Source organism: Euleptes europaea, chromosome 18 (genome assembly GCF_029931775.1).
Source record: "Euleptes europaea isolate rEulEur1 chromosome 18, rEulEur1.hap1, whole genome shotgun sequence".
Classification (NCBI taxonomy): domain Eukaryota; kingdom Metazoa; phylum Chordata; class Lepidosauria; order Squamata; family Sphaerodactylidae; genus Euleptes; species Euleptes europaea.
In genome coordinates this window covers 2,556,256-2,575,994 of record NC_079329.1, presented here as the reverse complement: position 1 = coordinate 2,575,994, position 19,739 = coordinate 2,556,256, and the positions used below count along the sequence as shown (strand labels likewise).

General features: G+C 51.8%; 1 protein-coding gene across 1 annotated transcript; it reads left to right on the top strand.

Moving 5' to 3' along the window:
• The first annotated feature begins 1,187 nt into the window (after positions 1 to 1,187).
• Positions 1,188 to 8,218, top strand: TRAPPC1 (trafficking protein particle complex subunit 1). The gene is made up of 5 exons (XM_056863468.1): positions 1,188 to 1,212; positions 2,286 to 2,384; positions 4,222 to 4,292; positions 4,964 to 5,102; positions 8,082 to 8,218. The coding sequence occupies exons 2-5, from the start codon at positions 2,286 to 2,288 to the stop codon at positions 8,208 to 8,210; spliced, it is 438 nt and encodes a 145-aa protein (XP_056719446.1). The 5' UTR covers positions 1,188 to 1,212; the 3' UTR covers positions 8,211 to 8,218.
• The last annotated feature ends 11,521 nt before the right edge of the window (positions 8,219 to 19,739 follow it).

Sequence of the window (19,739 nt, the reverse complement as noted above, 5' to 3'; positions counted from 1 at the left end):
GATTGGGAAACACCTGGAGATTTTGGGGGCAGAGCCTGAGGAGCGTGGGGTTTGCAGAGGGGAGGGACTTCAATACCATAGAGTCCAATCACCAAAGCAGCCATTTTCTCAGGGGAACTGAACTCTATTGGCTGGAGCTCAGAGGTAACATCAGATCTACAGCCACCACCTGGAGGTTGGCAACCCCAACTCCACAGCATCACATACACACACACACACACACACCCCACTAAGCTCCCTCCTCTCTCGAAGCCCCCGTCCCAGCCTCTGCCCCCTCTCCAAATCTTCAATAGAGGTGGCAACCTAGGGTTGCCAAGTCCCTCTTTGCCACCGGCGGGAGATTTTTGGGGCGGAGACTGAGGAGGGCGGGGTTAAGGGAGGGACTTCGATGCCATAGAGTTCAATAGCCAAAGCAGCCGTTTTATCCAGGTGAACTGATCTCTATCGGCTGGAGATCAGTTGTAACAGCAGATCTCCAGCTACCACCTGGAGGTTGGCAACCCTATGACAATCCCAGACTCTCACCTCATCTTCTTCTCTGTCCCACATGTAAATATTCCCCAAATCCCAATTATGAGCGGGGGGAGGACTAATCCTCACTTATTAGCCCCCCCCCAACTACCCCTGAGGTCCCACCCCTTCACACGTGCTGAGATTCCTAGCTCCACCCACCACCCCAGGCCCGCCCATCTCTCCCTAAGCCCCGCCCCCTCGATCTCCTCGCCCTGCTTCTCATTCAAACCCAGCCCGCCCACAATCCCCCGCGGCCAGCCCCGGGCCCCGCCCACTTCTTTCGCAGGCTCCGCCTCCTCACGTCCGCCTGAGGTGAATCCGGGCCCGTCCCGCCCGCCCGCCCGCAAACACCTCCCCTCGCCCACCTGGGCCGCCTCACGGCCTCCCTCCTGGCCACCCACCCTCAGCGCGGCGCGACTTCTGGCAGCTCGCTTTGAGCGGGAACACGGTGAGGCCGTTGGCGCCATGTTGCTTGAGGGGGGGGGAAGGTTCGCGCACGCGCCGTGGGCGGCCGCGGAAACAGCTCTGACGCGACCTCGGAGGGACGGGCTGGGGGGGTGGGACTTCTGCGGCCAGCTCGCCACGCCGAGCAATCAGAGAGCTCTACGTCACTACTCCCGCCTTCTTTCCTCCGCCCGGAAGTAGGGCGCGTTTGCTGGCTACTGTCGCGGGAGGAGTTGCTATAGGGACGGGGGAGAGGTACGGTGGCTTTGCTCCTCTGGCGGGAGGGTCTGCACTGGGGGTGTCCCCGGGGAGGAGGGAGGGGCTGAAGGGCCCTGGAGGTTGTCCAAGAGCCGCTGGTGCAGGCGCCTCGCCCAGGCCCTGGCTGCCCTGGAGGAGAGGTGACCCTTGAACACATGAAGCTGCCTGATAACTGAATCAGGCCCCCCTGGGTCCATCAGAGTCAGCATTGTCTACTCAGACCGGCAGCAGCTGTCCAGGGTCTCAGGCAGGGGTCTTTCACATCACCTACCTGCCTAGTCCCTTTAATGGGAGATTGATCCTGAGACCTTCTGCATGCGAAGCAGATGCTCTACCACTGAGCCACAGCCCCCTGCCCATAGACCCTTCTTGTCTTCAAAGCCAGCGTGGTGTAGTGGTTAAGAGCCGTGGTTTGGAGCGGTGGACTCTAATCTGGAGAACTGGGTTTGATTCCCCACTCCTCCACATGAAGCCAGCTGGGTGACCTTGGGCTAGTCACAGTTCTCTTAGATCTCTCTCAGCCCCACCTACCTCACAGGGTGTCTGATGTGGGGAGGGGGAGGCAATTTGTAAACCAGTTTGATTCTTCCTTAAGTGGTAGAGAAAGTCGGCATGTAAAAACCAACTCTTCGTCTTTCCTGAGCCCAGGAATATCGTCAAGAGAACTGGAGTAGGCGAGCACCTTTGTAGGTGGGAGGGCAGTCATAAAGGGTAGGCCAGTGAGGTGTACTGAGTGTTCTAGACTAGGAAAGGGGTCTCCAATGTGGAGGGCTAAAAACATAAAAATGGACTAGGCAGGTAGATAGCAGTAGAAAAGAGCCAGAGTCCAATAGCACCTTAAAGATGAACAAAATTTCTGGCAGGGTATGAGCTTTCGTGAACTACTGCTGTGGCTCATGAAAGCTCCTACCCTGCCAGAAATTTTGTTCATCTTTAAGGTGCTATTGGATTCTGGCTCTTTTCTACTAGGTAGATTGATAATCTTGCCTTTGGGACTGGTGGGAGTGGATTACCTCCATGCTGCATAAGTAAGTAGTTGCCCATTGGGCTCTCTTTCTCTTTTCTTCTAGATGACAGTGCACAGCCTGTACCTCTTTGATCGCAATGGTGTCTGCCTACACTACAGTGAGTGGAATCGGAAAAAGCAAGCTGGCATTTCCAAAGAGGAGGTGAGGCTCAGGCTGGGGAGGGAGGGGTAGAGCTCAGGTTTGCTCTCTGAATGGGAAGGCCAAGCATGTGCTGATGTTTATTCTGTGCCTTTGCCTACCTGTGTTGCTTCCCATAGGGGAGGGGCTGTGGCTCAGTGAAAGAGTCTCTGCTTTGCATGCAAAAGGTCCCAGGTTCAATCCCTGGCGTTTCCAGTTAAAGGATCAGGCTAGTAGAGGATGTCTTCCTGAGACCTTGGAGAGCTCCCAGTCTGAGTAGACAATTCTGACCTTGATAGACCAAGGGTCTGATTCAGTATAAGGCAACTTGATGTTCTCAGGCGGAGCCCTGGCACTGAAAGAAGATTCTGGGGTGGCGCATTGGGAACTTTGCTTTGTGATGATCAGAGCTTGTTGAAGCTTGACTATATGTGACTATTGGCTGAAGGGAATTCTGCAGATTGCTCAGTTTCTTCTATACGAATCACATATGTTACAAAGTTCTAAAAAAAACCTTGTGTTCCATTCTGGCATAAATGTGTATGTTTAAGCATCCTGGAGAGATAAATACAGATACTAAATTATATGATACATCACTAAGAGGAGGTCAAAACAGTTTTTTAAATAGTGCTTCATCGAATGTTCCAGCTTCTTCAGTAACTGCTTGTTTTTTGCCAACTCCCCCTCCCCCTCTCTTAGAGTTCTCTCAGCCTCACCTACCTCACAGGTTGTCTGTTGTGAGGGGCGGGGGAGGGAAGGTGATTGTAAGCCAGTTTGATTTTTCCTTAAGTGGTTGAGAAAGTCGGCATTTCAAAAACAAACTTCTTCTACAACTCTCAGTGCTTCATTCAAAATCCAAAAACTCGCAGTTACTGAAAAAGGCAATAGCTAAAGTGGCTTTAAATCTCTCAGTTTTGTCATCATCTCATTTACAGAGAGCGGAAGAGTCAAACCAACCGTGGTGCCTCAGAATATGACTGTCCCATTGTTACCCTGTGGCATGTTGCCTCTGAAGTAGGAGGTTCTATGAAGATGTGTGTTCAGGGGCAAAACGCCAGTGGATGTCAGTCATGGGAGGGGGGAGGCTGTTGCTGTCCTGTCCAGCTTCTTGGAGGCATCTGGTTGGCCACCAGGGGAAGGGAGATACCAGATGCACTGGACTTTCGTTCTGATTTGTCAGGGCTGCTCTTATGTTTATTTCTGCATGCAACTAGCTGTTTCTGTTTGGAAGTTCTAGCAAGCAGCAGACTTGATATCTTTTGTACGATGGTAGACAAAGGAAGGGGTCTGAGTGTATGTGTCTTCACCAGATGGCAAAAAGAGGAGGCCGTGACTCAGTGGTAGAGTATCTGCTCGGCATGCAGAAGGTCCCAGGTTCAATCCCTCGCATTTCCAGTTAAAAAGTTCAGGTAGTACATGATGGGAAAGACCTCTACCTAAGACCATGGAGTGCTGCTGCCAGCCTGAGTCAATAACACTCCCTTTGATGGACCGAGGGTGTAAGGCAGCTTCACGCATAGAGATGTTTTTTAAAACTAACCATATGTTAGGTATTTCCCCAAACCTAAGTTTCCCTGTCCTCTTGGGAAGGGGATTGTTCCACAATACCACCTCATAACTCCTACCCTAGAAAAGACAGGCAAAGCAAAACTTGCAAATAAATGTCAGACTTGGCTTTTTAAATTTTTATGTGGTGGTTTTTGCAAAAGAAAAAATTTAATCCATTCTAGCTGGAATGTTGCCATGAGGGTCACAGTTCCACCGGCCACATGGTGGCACCAGAGAGTAGCAAATGAGTCCTGGTCTTGGACGCTCACCCCTTTCTCCGTGTCCGTCTCTTTTGCTTGCTTTTTACCTGCAGGAGTTTAAGCTGATGTACGGCATGCTCTTCTCCATCCGTTCTTTTATAAACAAGATGAGCCCCCTGGATATGTATCCTTTCTACCTCGAGGACAGCCTCGTAACTGGAGAGCGGGTGGGGGGGTTCATTTTCTGTTGTGATCTGTTGATCCCTGACCTGGATAGCCCACGTGGGCCCAATCTCAAAAGCTCAGCAGGGTCAGCCCTAGTCAGTGGGAGACCACCACAGAAGTCCAGGGCTGCTATAGAGGGGCAGGCAATGGCAAACGTCCTCTGTTAGCCTCTTGCCTTGAAAACCCTACAAGGTCTGCATCTTGCACCTGCACTTTCCACCACTGAGCTGCTGAAAGCACTGAAGAAGAAGAGTTGGTTTTTATATGCTGATTTTCTCTACCTTTTAAGGAGAATCAAAGCAGTTTAAAATCACCTTCCCTTCCTCTCCCCACAACAGACACCTTGTGAGGTAGGTGGGGCTGAAAGAGTTCCAGGAGAACTGTGACTAGCCCACAGACACCCACTTGGCTTTATGTGGAGGAGTGGGGGAACCAACCCAGTTCACCAGATTAGCATCCACCTCTCATGCGGAGGAGTGGGGAATCAAACCCGGTTCTCCAGATTAGAGTCCACTGCTCTTAACCGCTACACCACACTGACTCTCATTGCTATCCAGGCTGAAAGCTTTTAAAGAAACTTTAGGAGGGAAATGCCGACTCCTTTTGCTTTCCTTAACTGCTCCTCCTCAGGAAAGAAGGCTTCCTCGCCTTCCAGACGAGCAAATACAAGCTCCACTATTACGAGACTCCCACCGGCCTCAAGGTGGTGATGAACACAGACTTAGGGGTGGGCAACATCCGGGACGTGCTGCACCAGATCTACAGCTATGTGAGTGGGGCGGGTTCCTGAGGCAGGCTCCAGGGCTGGCTTCCCGCATTTGGGCACCCATCAGGCGACGTGAGTCGGGTAGGACAGGAATGCCGGTGAATGAGCCAGTCAGGGATTCGTTTGTTCATTTAGGCTCTTTGTAGTCCGCTTTTCTCGCTGAGACTCAAGGTGGATCACACAGAGTGAGTCGATACAGCTGATGGGATGGGACAACCAACAGTATAATATGGTTTGGACGACAGCAATCTGAAAACAAACAGAAATCTAAAACAGAGCTGAAAACGAAGTATGAGCTTTTAAACGAGAACATGCTGACTCTCTACCATTTAAGGGAGAATCATAGAGTTGGAAGGGGCCACACAGGCCATCTAGTCCAACCCCTTGCTTAATCCCTTTTACAATCACCTTCCCCTCCCCACAACAGACACCCTATGAGGTAGGTGGGGCCGAGAGAGCTCTGAGAGAGCTGTGACTAGCCCAAGGTCACCCAGCTGGCTTCATGTGTAGGAGTAGGGAAACCAACCCAGTTCACCAGATTAGCATCCGCCGATCACATGGAGGAGTGGGAAATCAAACCCTGTTCTCCAGATTAAAGTCCAACACTCCAAACCACTGCTCTTAACCACTACACCACACTGGCTCACTACATGATGCATTAAATGGCATAGAAATTACCTAGTCTGGAGCAGACTTTCAGTGACTGACAGCCTGTCCTTTAAGCACGGTGAAATCTTCCCTGCAGCCCAAGCTGTCACTGTGCAAACAGCAACTTTCCCCTTAAAAAACAAACACCCTGCTGTCATTTGCTAGTACGGACAGAAGTGGGGCTGTTTGTTGGGCCTACCACAGTCAGGGCAAGGCCAGCAGGGTAGCAGAGCTGCTCTCCCTGACCTCTGTTCGTAACCCCAGGCATCTCCGAAAAGGAACACCCTCTACAGCCATCGCCCGGCACCGAAGCCAAGGCGCTAAAAATAGCCAACTAGTATTTGATGGTTCAGTTGCCCAGGTCCTTTTTGACTGCACAAGCACAGCAAGCTGCCTTCTGCAGCAAGTCAGTAAGCCTGGCGTTGGAGCGTGAGGGCAGAATTCAGAAGCCACCACTGCTGCGCACTGGCTAGGTGCTCTCGAGCATGTAAAGAAACCAAACCAGCCTGCATTTGCATAAGCAAAGGCAACATGCGGCCTGTGAGAACACTCTGGAGAAAGGTGTTGTGGGAGGTATGCTTATCATGAACTTTGGGAGGGTCCTGTGGCTCAGTGGGAGAGCCTCTGCTTGGCATGCAGAAGGTCCTGGGTTCAATCTCCGGCATGTCCAATAAAAGGAGCCGGTGGGTGATGAGAGAGACCTCCGCATGAGATGCTGGAGAGCCACTGCCAGTCTGAGTAGACAATACTGGCCTGGATAGAGCAAGGGTCTGATTCTGTATGAGGCAGTTTCGTGTGTGTTCATGTGAGGGAAATATCACTGGGAGGGGCTGTGGCTCAAAGGTAGAGCATCTGCTTGGCATTCAGAAGGTCCCAGGTTCAATCCCCAGCACCTCCAGTTAGAAAAGGGATCTGGCAGGTGATATGAAAGACCTCTGCTTGAAACCCTGGAGAGCCTAATGTCAGACTCAGGGGTTTGTCCTCATCCCTCAAGCAAAACGCATCCAGGCAAAGGCTCTGAAGCAGTTTAGACTTTAGTAGGAGCAAAAGTAGACAAAGTAAGAAGCCGACTGCCTCCTGGGCATACAAGGCTATTAATGAGGAATCAGGGCAAGGATACATAGTTAAAATGCATGGCAGACTTCTACAATGGACAAGCAAAGGTAAACAGGCAAGTAGAAACCATGATAAGCTTTCTCTGGGTAGGCAGACATAACATGGCTATGCAGCTGTGGTAGTTGAGATAAACAGGATAGACATATCATACTGGGCATAGAAAGCAGGATACAGCTACTGTACAAAGGCATGAGAACTAGGCGCATGCAACCAGGGCCTTGACATCGAGCCAAACTCTGGCCTGCTCGGATCAGGAGCCAGCAGGGAGCAAAGTCAGGCTAAGACCGAGAGGCAGGGCCTGACAGCTGCCAGTCCGAGCAGACAATACTGACCTTGATAGGTCAAAGATTTGATTCATTAGAAGGCAGCTTAATGCGTTATTGTGAGTACATTTCCTACTTATATTTCACAAGGAGGATGACATTCAGTCAGGTGCTAGGAGACTATCCTGTAACTCTGCTTTCAGGAAACAAAGTCTAGTAAACTAGCCTGCAACCCTTCTTTCTGGAAAGGAAATCCTCTTTCTCTGTGTGGCAAAGGGAGATGCTCTGGAAAGATCTGACGTGGGCCTTGCTCTCATACAGCCAGACTAGCCTGTCCGTGCCTTGTATCTGTAGGTTTGGGGAAGGCTCAGAGTGAGCCCTATCCATGAACCCACAGTTCAGGGGGGGAGGGTGCATGCTAAAAACATGGGCTCCTGCTTGCAGTTCTTCCAGGGTACGTTTCCACCTCAGAGGGAGAGGCTGTAGGTATTCTCCTTCCTATGGCAGGGTGGACAAGAGAAGCTTGGTGCTGACATTTCTGCTCCTTTTGAGAGGATGGGTACAGACATCCCCTCAGAAAGAACAAAACAGGTGCAGAATTGGGGGTGGTAGAGGGATTGTGGCTCAGCGGTAGAGCATCTGCCTGGCATGCAGAAGGTCCCAGGTTCAGTCCCCGGCATCTCCAGTTAAAGGGACCAGGCACATAGGTGATATGGAAGACCTTTCTCTTCCTGAGACCCTGGAGAGCTTCTGCCGGTCTGAATAGACAATACCGACTTTGATGGACAAAGGGTCAGACTCAGTATAAGGCAGCTTCATGTGTTCACGTGGTCAAAATGGCAATACTTTTTAGGGAGGCCGAGTTCTGTTCCCAGCTTTCTGGGGCAACGAATAGTAGCCAGTGGGGCGCCCTTCCTCCCCAATCTCATGGCTTGTTCTCCTGTCCCCCCTCCAGATCTATGTGGAGTACGTGGTCAAGAATCCACTGTGCAACTTGAACGAGCCAATCCAGAGCGAACTCTTCCGCAGCAAGCTGGACACCTTCATCCGCAGCCTGCCGTTCTTCTCCGCTCGGGCCGGCTAATAGTTTTGCCCTTTGCGTTCCAAGGACAGCGTTTCCCACGAGGCCCGAGGACTGTTGTCAGATGGGGAGCGGGGCCGTTTCTCTGCAGGACAAAGCCGCCTTCAAACAGCATCTCCCCCACCATGCACTCGCCACCTGGGCCAAGAGGCCGCATTTGGATAACTTTAAGTGGGTGTAGTCTCATGCTCTTCTTTCTCTCCCTGCCCCAAATCCTCTGGAGCCCCCAAAGTGGAATTTTTGGCTCCATATCTGTTGTTGTCGTGACCTGGACAGCCACTCTTTATTTGCTGGGCTATTCCTTTCTTACCCACAGTCCTTTGCCAGCCCAGCCTTGTTTCTTTCTATTTCTAGAGGTTTTCTTTTTCACTTCATTTCCTCCCCCCCCAAAAAAACCCCTTCTATTTATAGCCAGTCCCTTCTGCTTTTCCAGTTCAGTGCTCACCCAGCCTGGCCACAACATCTCATGCCTGTGGGGCTGCAGGGACACAAAAGGATGCAGCGGTGGCAGGGCCTCTCCTTCCCAAACCGATCTCGCAAAAAGCTGGATTAGCGGCTGGACTTCTGATTTCTACCTCTGGGAACGGCCCCGGTGAGCTCCTGGAGTTCGGAAACAGTTGGCGCCTTTTTCAATCGAGGCCGGCTTGCGTGAATTAAACAGCAGCAATGCGTCTGGAATCTTCAAGTGTCCTTGGATTGGCCTCCCGTCGTCGCGGTCTCCGATAGGGATCGGAGGGAGAGGGCCTTGCTACAGATGTGCTGAGCTCTACCAAGTAGCCAGCTGAGCTGCCCGGCCCAGTCGCCTTTGCCCAGATGCCTCTTCTGGCTTGCATGGACTGGAAACGGCCCGGTCATCCCGCCGCCCCCCCCCCATGTCCCTTAGTAGTAGATCACAGCTGTCTCAATAAACCAGAAATCCAGAGCTAAAACAGTTGCGATTCTTCCCTCCCCCCCTCTCCTTTGCGTAAATGTAAAATGCCGGCCTTAATCTTTTAAACAGTGTGAGTCTCTTCCTGGGGCTGAAACGGTCAGAGAATAAAAGGAGGCGAACAGCGCACGAGCCACTTGCCCCGCAGGCTGCCATGTAAGTGCCTTATTAACTGCCTTCTTGCTGCTTTGTCTGCAGTAGCCTTGCCTACGGCTGGCAGAGCCTTTTGTGTAAGTCAGTTTTTTTGATCCCAACGTCTTAAGCTGTTGGAAGGAGTTGTGTGCCGCTCAGCAAGCTGCCTTCCAGCTTTTAAGACACCAGGTGGGCTGGGGAGGAAGCCGTGCTCCTCCTCCTCGTCCGTGTTGTGCTGGATCTGCCATCGCTTGGAAGCAGGGGGCCTTAGCCTAGAAGGGGATCCAGTTAGATTTCCCTTGTGACGGCCCAGCCAAAGAGATGTGCCTGGGAGGGGCCTGGCCAATTCTATATGAACTCTGGCTGATGTCTCTTTCTCCCTCGGTTACGACAGAGATGTGTGACCCAGCAGCAAAGTAGTTCTCATCCACGCAGTAACTCCTGGTAGTCTAGGTTTCCTGGTTACCCCTGCCTAATCAGACCACTGGTGCATCAAAGTCAGTTCCGTCTACTCAGGCTGGCAGCAGCTCTCCAGGGTCTCAGGCAGAGGTCTTTCACATCACCTGCAGCCTGGTCTTTTTAAATGGAGATGCTGTTGGGGATTGAACTTGGGATCTTCTGCATGCCGAGCAGGTGCTCAACCACTGAGCCAAGGTCCTGCCTGTCAGACAGCTGGGTACTCTGCTTGTGGGACATCCTGGACTGGGTTATCTTGGGGACGAGGAGTTGAGCAGTGGCTGATCTTTCCTTATAGCGGCAAACTGAGCTGAATGGTCCCCATTTCTTTTCTGCGGTCAGATACACATTGCAGAGAGTAGAAGGAAATACACGAAGACTCATCGAATCATAAAGTTGGAAGGGACCACCAGGGTCATCTAGTCCAACCCCCTGCAAAATGCAGGAAATTCACAACTACCTCCCCACTCCCGACACCCCCAGCGACCCCCTACTCCATGCCCAGAAGATGGCCAAGATGCCCTCCCTCTCATGATCTGCCTAAGGTCATAGAATCAGCACTGCTGACAGATGGCCATCTAGCCCAGGGGTGTCAAACTCATCTGTTACAAGGGCCGGATATGACATAAACGTCACTTGGTCCGGCCGGGCCATGCCTCGCCAGCCCAGATGGGGACCGGGGGGGGTGGGGGTGGCTGGCTGGCTCGCAGGCCGGTTAAGAGCACTCAAGGGGCCGGATCTGGCCCATGGGCCTTATCTTTGACACCTCTGATCTAGCCTCTGCTTAAAAACCTCCAGGGAAGGAGAGTTCACCACCTCCCGAGGAAGCCTGTTCCACTGAGGAACGCTCTGACTTTTAGAAAGTTCTTCCTAATGTTTAGATGCATCTCCCTTTTGCCTCGTTTCTCTTGAGTGACTAAGTAGCAGCTGCAGGCCAAGGGTGGGGGGATCGCTTTGGATGGGGCTGTGGCTCAGTGGCAGTGCATCTGCTTAGTATGCGGAAAATCCCAGGTTCAATCCCGCCATCTCCAATTAAAGGGATCACATTGTAGGGGATGTGAAAACCCTCTGCCCGAGACCCAGGAGAGCCAGCAGTCTGGCCCAGTACAAGATGGCTTCGTGTTCTCCTTGTTGCCGCTTAAACCTGGGTGTCGTCCCAAGCAGAAGCAGGCGGCCAATTGTCCCGCAAGGCTGACGGCTTGAGCGTCCTCCATTGGTTCAGTCCCCAAGAGGAGGGCTCGCTCCTGCCAGCCTCTGCATGAAGGAGAGGAGGGTTAGGGCCCCATGGGCAAGCCAGCTGCCAGGGGGCTCCCGCTAAAAGGCAGAGCGTCTGTCCTCCATGCCGGGTTTTAATGTCTGATGGGGATTATCTTTGTTTAATCCTCCAGGACAAGCAGGTAGGCGGCAGCAGGAGGTGGACCGGGGATGGGAGGTCTTTGTCACTGGGGGGTTTACCATTTCATCTGATTTCTGTCCTAGTGAACATCACACGCCATTCCGGTGGGCCTCATCTTTGGCCCTTGCAAAACCGTACACTAAAAACGGAAGGGAAAGTCTGGCGTGGTGTTTTTGGAGTCAGAACTGTGTTGAGGATCCCGGAGCCTGTCTCTGCTGCCATGCCTTGTACTGTCCCAGGAGCGGGGACTAGAAGAAGAAGAGCAGCTGGTTTTTATATGCCGACTTTCTCTACCACTTAAGGGAGAATCAAATCGGCTTACAATCTCCTTCCCCTCCCCACAACAGACACCCTGTGAGGTAGGTGGGGCTGAGAGAGCTCTAAGAGAGCTCTGACTAGGCCAAGGTCACCCAGCAGCCTTCATGTTGAGGAGTGGGGAAACCAACCCGGTTCACCGGATTAGCCTCCGCCGCTCAGGTGGAGGAGTGGGGGAATCAAGCCCGGTTCTGCAGATCAGACTCCACCGTTCCAAACCACCACACTTAACCACTACACCACGCTGGCCCGGCCTTCCCAGAAGATGCTTTCTGCCTTGGGTGATCCCTCTTGCTGTGCTCCAGAGGTTTGGCCTCTGGATGCAGGAAAGGAGGGGAGCTGGACTTTTCCCAAATGGCTACAAAGATCCTCAGATCTCCAGTTCTCCTATTAATTCATGTTTGGTTAAGAAATGTCTCATATTTTAGACTTTTCTGTTGCCACAAAAGTTCTGGTATGCTTAAGCACTCTGTAGAATAGACCGCTTGACTGTGCTGCACCCCTCATTTTTGCATAGGGGCCCTGGAGCTTGACCCCAAATCCCTGGCCCTCCATAAGCGATTGCTTGTCCAGTATGCCAGTGTGGCTGCCTCACTGGGGAAGAGGGGCTGGTGTTGGAAGTATTTGGGAGGGGCTAGGGGGAGAACTCAAGAAAAGAAACTACAGCCTTCAGTTTCCAAGACCTGAGCAAGGCTGTCACACAACACATAGTTAAATTGTGCAACTCCCCGCCCCAGGTTGTGGTGATGGCTGCCAGCTCGGAAGGCTGTAAGATGGGAGTGGACATGTTCATGTAGGAGAGGGCTATCCATGGTTACTGGTAAAAATGGATACTAGTCATGATGCAAACCTATTCTCTCCAGGATCAGAGGAGCAGGTGTATTATCTTAAGTGCTGTGGAACACAGGCAGGTTGTTGCTGCTGCCGTCGTCTTGTTTGTGGGCTTCCTAGAGGCACCTGGTTGGCCACTGTGGGAACAGCCTGCTGGACTTGATGGGCCTTGGTCTGACCCAGCAGGACTTTTCTTAAGATCCTGTGTGGTGATGGCTGCCAACTTGGAAGACTAAGGGGAGTGGACATGTTCATGGAGGAGAGGGCTATCCATGTCTACTGGTTAGGGTTAGGTCATGATGCATACCTATTCTCTTCAGGATCAGATGTTTTGGAGCACAGGTGCTTTGGAACACAGGCAGGACGGTGCTGCTGCAGTCCTTGTTTGGGGGCTTCCTGGAGGCATCTGGTTTGCTGCTGTGTGAACAGACTGCTGGACTTGATGGGCCTGGGTCTGATCCAGCAGGGCTTTTCTTATGTTCTTATGATGCTTTGGAGGTTATTAATTCAGGGGACCCGAACGTGGTGCCTGCCAAGTTTCAGAAAGAGGGTGGAGCCATTGCAAAGCAGGCTTGTTATTGGCTGCCCTCATTCAGATGACAGGGTTTTCCACTGGAGGCTCAAGGGGACTGGTCAGCACCTGGGCATTCCATAGTCGGTGCGTGGCTCTGTCTAACCATCAGGCTTTCTGTCTTCCCAGGAAGTGTAAGAAGCAAGATATTCCATCCTGCCCGCATCCTGTGGCAGGCATTTTGGGATGGCGCACACCGCCCCTTCACAAAATTCCAAATGTGCCCACAGGCTCAGAAAGGTTGGGGACCTCTGTATTAATTCACAGGGGGGCATAAGTCGGAAAGCACCCCGACAGCACGTAACACACAGAGGGGGGAAGCTGGATCCAGGACCTGCGTCTTTTGGTGCTGTTGTTTGCTGGGAGAGGAGGCATTTGCCCTTCCAGCCATGCTGTGTGGCACACTCGTCCATGCCCGTCGCTTCCCCACTGCCCTCCACCCACCCCGGTGGCCGTCTCTTTCCCCCCATCCAACCTCCTGCTAATCTCCCCAAGCTGACCAGGTGGTGTTAGGCCGGTCGCTCGGATGCTTTGGGTGAGTTGAGAAGCTTTAATTTTTGCACAGTTCCTGAGCTTTAATTCCTGTAATGCTCTAAATGGGAACAGAATCAGCCGGTCTGCCAAGGATTCAGAATTTATGCTGCATTAGTCCCTAACCATTGCATTCTACTCCCCTGCCTTCTAAGGCAGGGTAAATTCTCCTGAGGTTAAAAAGCTCTTACCAACTGAAAAAGCTTCCCTCTCGTGGGAGGAGGGGTAATGGCCCCTGTCCTCCCATGGTCCCTTTTCCTACCGCTGGCTTAAATCGGTTTTCCCTTAAACCGCTTTGTAAAGTGAATGTGTGCTTGAGTTGTATTGCCCCTGTATAGATCTATGGGGAGTCCTCATTTGGAGTACTGTATGCAGTTCTGGTCACCATGTCTCAAAAAGGACACCGCAGAGCTAGGAAAAGTACAGAAGAGGGGCAACCAAGAGGTCTGGGGGGGGGGGGTTGGAGCACCTTCCCCATGAGGAAAGGCTTAAGAGTCTGGGACTTTTCAGTTTAGAAAAAAGACAACCAAGGGAGGAGCGTGAGAGAGGTTTATAAAACTACGCATGCTGCAGAGAAAGGGGGCTAGAGGAAACTTTTTCTCCCTCTCTCATAATACTAGAAATTGGGTGCACCCAAAGAGGATTCCCCAGAAGGTCAGACCAGAACCAACGGGTTGAAATTAAATCAAAAGAGTTTCCGTCTAGACATTAGGAAGAACTTTCTAACAGTTAGAGCGGTTCCTCAGTGGAACAGGCTTCCTTGGGAGGTGGTGAGCTCTCCTTCCCTGGAGGTTTTTGAGCAGAGGCTAGATGGCCATCTGTCAGCAATGCTGATTCTGTGACCTTAGCCCTGGTGAGTAAAGGGAACCTCCATGTTCAGAGGCAGTCAGCCTCTGAATCCCAGTGCTTGCAGGCAGCCTCGGGGGGTTGGCCTCTGTGCCCTATTTTTTGGTCCTTCAGAGCACCTGGTTGGCCACTGAGTGAAGCAGAATGCTGGACTAGATGAACCACTGGTGTAATCCAGCAGGGCTCTTCTTAGGCTATGTTTTTATGAATGCATGAAACTTCTTCATACCGGGTCAGACCCGGTCTGCCCAGGTCTGTCTTGTCTGCTGAGACAGGCAACAGCTCTCCAGGGTCTCAGAAATCTTTCCTTATCACCTACCTGGTCCTTTTAACTGGAGATGTGGCTGCTTCAACGTGCGACCTTCTGCATGCAAAGCACATTCCGTGCCCCTGAGCCCCAACATAAAACTCTGGCAAGAATGTGAATGAGGAGTTCATTCCTTATTCTGTGTTACACTGAGAAGATTGGTACCTGATACCTAGAAGAAGAAGAAGAGTTGGTTTTTATATGCAGACTTTCTCTACCACTTGTGGGAGAATCAAACTGGCTTACAATCACCTTCTCTTCCCCTCCCCACAACAGACACTCTGTGAGGTAGGTGGGGCTGAGAGAGTCTGGCGAGGTGTCTTTTTGGAGTCAGAACTCTTTTCCACAGACATCAAAGACAGCAGAGTTCTGACTCCAAAAAGACACCTCGCCAGACTCTCTCAGCCCCACCTACCTCACAGAGTGTCTGTTGTGGGGAGGGGAAGAGAAGGTGATTGCCAATTGCTAGATTTGAACCCCAGGAGCACCTTGGAGACCAGCAAGATTTTGGGGGGTATGAGCTTTGTAGAGTCAAAGGTCCCTTTGTCATATTGGGTATTTGGCAAAGGGAACGTTGACTGGTTCTTGTAGGTTATCCGGGCTGTGTAACCGTGGTCTTGGAATTTTCTTTCCTGACGTTTCGCCAGCAACTGTGGCGAAACGTCAGGAAAGAAAATTCCAAGACCACGGTTACACAGCCCGGATAACCTACAAGAACCAATGAACTCTGACCGTGAAAGCCTTCGACAATATTTTGGAACGTTGACTCTTGAAAGCTCATACCCTGAAGATCTTACAGGTCTCTAAGGTGCTCCTGGATATGAATCTAGCTGTTCTACTCCAGACCAGCACTGTTCCCCTCTGAACTCACCTTCAGGGCTGGTAGAACATGACTGCTTAGGGAGTTTTGGCTCTTGAAAGCTCATACCTCGAAATTCTTGTTGGCCTCTTGTTGGTGCTACTGGACTCAAATCTAGCTGTTCTACTGAGGACCAAGGTGGCTACCCTCTGAAACTGTCTGCTAGGGAATAGATTGCCAGCTTGAGCAGAAGGAGAAGGCCGGCACCCTCAGCCGCAGGCACATAAGGCAAGGAAGAGGGTCCGGGAAAAGGCCGACCGGAGGCCATGCTTCACCAGCTGCCAGCCCAGTAAATCCCCCACATGTTCTCTTCCCAGTAGGCGGGGGAGGGAAGGGGAATGAGAAGGGAATCTCCAGGCATTAAGCGCTGTGGCTGCAGCTAAGCTGCTGTCCTCGGCTCGGGCGCTGTGGGCATCTCTGCCGGGCCCTTAGCAGACCCCCGGCGGGCATCATGTTTGCTAGTTCTTCCCGGGGTGGCCCGGCCCCTGCAGGCCGAGGGGGTGCCGGAGGGCCAGCAGGCAAATACAGCGTGGATGAGCTGTACGGGCTGCCCAAGAAGAACAAACTCGTGAGAGGGGAAAGTGTCCGCCGAAAAAGCCAGGTCTCGCAGGGGGGCTCGTCGGTGCGAGAGGGGCCGACTCTGACCCCTGCCCAGGTGCTGGAGGCAGCAAGGCGGCTCCTGGAGAGGCGGCGGCTGGAGAGCTACCTGTTGGAGGCTGGGATTGCTCTTGAGGAGCTGGAGAACGGCCGCACGGGCATGCTGTACAGGTACCAGTTTCTGCAGAGGCATTGGCGAGTCCAAAGGGCGGCAAGGAGTGTGGGGGGACCTGGTGGGGAATCTCAGTTTCAAGTTTCTAGCCCTCATAGTGGACCAAGAAGCTCTGCAAATATGGGTGCGGAGACTGCTTGAAACCACAGAGGGAACGGTTTCTGAGGGGCAAATGGGAATGGCTTTCGGCCTGGTTGTCGTTCCTGGTCTTTTCTCAAGGGTTTTATTTTCCCTTGCCCTACCAGAACCCTTTTCTCAAGGATTTTCTTTTCCCTTGCCCTACCAGAGCTTATTCGGCTTCCAAAAAATTAGCAAGGCTTGATAGCAATTTGTTATGGAGATGTCTACTGACACTTCTGTCTGTTCTTGGAAATGGAGTTCTTGGTTCACACTTAAGCATTGTGGTGCGTAATTGGAATGGACCGGGCGCCCAATAGGGCCATGTGAAAGACAGGGATGGAGGGAACAAGGTGGGGTATGGAGACACCGGCAAACAGCCTCGGTCATAAAATAGGTCTTCCAAGGCACACAATAAACCTGCTAATGATTCCAGGAAACGGAGCCCATGTGAGGGGGGGCATTCTGGGTCTGGGGGAGCGGGCATTGCAGGCTTGCTTGCCAAGTCCCTGGGAAGATGAGCCTCCAATCAAAATAAATGCCAAATCATTTCCTGATACCAAAAATCGCCTAAGATTATTCTTGTGTTAATGGATTAGCAGATGATGGCTCTGTCTCTTCAGCTGGGGGAGAGGGAAGAAGGAAAGCCCTTGATGGTCTGAGGGTCGAGGTGTTAGCAGGAAGACCTCTGTGTGAACCAGCCCTGGAGCTTAATTCATCCTTGGAAGCCCCTGTCCCAGGTGCTCTGCCTCCTGAGGTTAGGCAGCTGGCTACCAGCAATGGGGCCTTTTTGGTGGTGGTGCCCTGGTTCTGGATCTCGCTCCCTCAGGAAACCTGCCTGGTGCTGTCACTACTGATCAGATACCTGCCTAAGCCTTTCTTTTGCTGCTGGGGTTTGTTTGCTGGCTTTATGTTTTGATTTTCTGGTGTGTGCGCTGTGGGTATGTTGTGATTTTAAAACCTGTAAGCCACCTTGGGGGATGTGCACACGCACACACAAAATGCATCTTTACCGTCTTGTTCAGCTAGGCTGTGGTTCAGTAGCTGAGCACAGTCGAGGTCCTGCCTTGGGTTTGTTGTTTTCCCTTTCCTAATTCTGGAATGACTGAATTGTGGCAAATAGGACTGGGAAAGGTGTCTGTGCCTGGGACTTGCCCTTGGTGATTCCCTGAAGCATGAAAGAGACTTGATTCACATCCGTTGTGACCTTCCTGACAGCAGCCAGGGTCCGTGTGTGAAGGAGTGGACTAGCTCTTCACTTGGAGAGCCGCAGCTCTGGAGGTCGGATTCTGCCTGCCCTACGGCACATGGTTTGTTGCTGCAATACAGGGCCATGCGTCATTCCCTCTTTTTTGGCTGTGATGCATTCAGACTTGCTGCACCCAGCCAAGCAGCCACTTCCTGCTCTCCTGCTGGGCCCAATTTTAGAAGGAAGGAAAAATCGGAATCGGCTAGGATCTCCCTGAGAATGCTCCTCTGGTTTATGGCCCGCAGTCTGTTTTGCATCTTTCAGAGAAGGTCAAGAGGGCGGCCTGATGTTGGTGCATCTCTTGCAAGCTCATGCAGAGGAGCTGTTTAATCAGGAAGCGGAAAGCTCAACACAGATTGGGGGTAAAGCTCTTTCAACTCCACTGGGGCTCCATTTATATTTTTCTAGCCCTTATGGCTTTATTAGTGAATTGGTCATCAGCACCGACAGAGATCTGTGCCTTCTCCATGTTTTTGGAATCTGACCTGGGGAGGGGTTTCATAGCTTCTCTCAATCTTCCTTTCTCTTAAAGCTACTCTTCTCTTCTGTTGCTAAGAAACACATTTTAGAGTTGTCCAGCATTTTCAGAATGCCTTGGCCCACAAGTTGTTCTCTTTTCCTGGAGGGTTTTGGCGCGGTGCAGCAGTCTTCCAAATGTCCTGGGGCTTCTCGGGGTTCTGCCTTCCCATGGCCTGGTTTTGTGTTTGCTGGGGTGCAGCAGGGTCCGTACCACATTGCTCTTTTGGAAGGATGAGTACAGCATGAAGAGGAAAGAGACCTGAAAGAGCTCAGTTCTGTCCCACCCTTTCATGTAGCTGTGAGCGGCTGGCCACACATTGGAAAAATCCACCTTTTGCCTGTCAAACTTGAGCGTGGTCTTTCACACACTGAAAATGCAAGGTGTTACAGAAGTAGAAAACAATTCAGGGTAACACATAGCAGAAAAAATAATACCTGCCCTACTCCGTGGCATCGTCTGCAGTCCTGTTCGTTTTATAAAAACATCTCCCTGAACTACTTCAGGATAACGTAGCCCTCCTACCTTTACGCAAATGCCTTCCTGAACAAAAGATCGAGGTCCTGTTGCTAAGGACGATTCACCTCCCCCGGGTCAGCTGGTCAAGGCCCTCTTTGTGCATTTCTCCTTCCTCCTCCGATGTGCTTGAGAAGAACTGTACAAGGTTCTTTTCTGGCTTTAATTCAGTTTAAAGTAACCCAACGGACTCAGAAGGAAGCAATTAAAGACATCGTCATAGTTGGAAATGTGGGCCAAAGCACTTCAGCGAGAGGCTGAGACGGACAATCCAACATCATATCCCCCACCCTGACACACACACTCACCTGTGAAAGCTTCGTTGGGATGAATGGGAGTGCCCAAGAATACAAAAGCAGTAGACTGGGGCCAGGTCTGCCTGTCTCTGTCCCTGGCACCTAAACTCTAATGCCTACGTAGGGTTGCCAGGTCCCTCTTCGCCACCGGCAGGAGGTTTTGGGGGCGGAGCCTGAGGACGAGGGGCAGGCCATGGCTCAGTGGTAGAGCATCTGCTTGGCATGCAGAAGGTCCCAGGTTCAATCCCCGGCATCTCCAGTTAAAGGGACTAGGCAGGTAGGTGATGCAAAAGACCTCTGCCTGAAACCCTAGAGAGCCCCTGCCAGTCTAAGTAGACAATACTGACTTTGATGGACCGAGGGTCTGATTCAGTATAAGGCAGCTTCATGTGTTCATGTGACGGAGGGGTTTGGGGAGGGGAGGGACTTCAATGCCATAGAGTCCAATGGCCAAAGTGGCCATTTCCTCCAGGTGAACGGATCTCTATCGGCTGGAGATCAGTTGTAATATTGTAATAGCAGGAGAGCTCCAGCTATTACCTAGAGGTTGGCAACCCTGTGCCTACAGCTGCTGTGGCCCTTTCCTTCATGGAACCTCTGTCTATCACATGTTCATCCGGCCCTTTCTCAGAGTGGAATACATCGTCTTTCCCTCCTCTGTTTTATCCTCAGGTTGTTCAGGCTCGGAAAGCTTGACACCCGAAGTCGCCCAACGAACTTGATGGCTGGGTAGGGATTTGAACTGGGGTCTCCCCAGCCCAGGGCACCTTCACACAAGCTGGAGATGCACTTGGCAACTGGGTGTTACTGTGTGAAACGGCAAAATCCACTTTGCAACACATGGCTGAAGGGGACTGAAAGTGCTTTATTCAGCACATGCGCAAGCATTCTGAGTG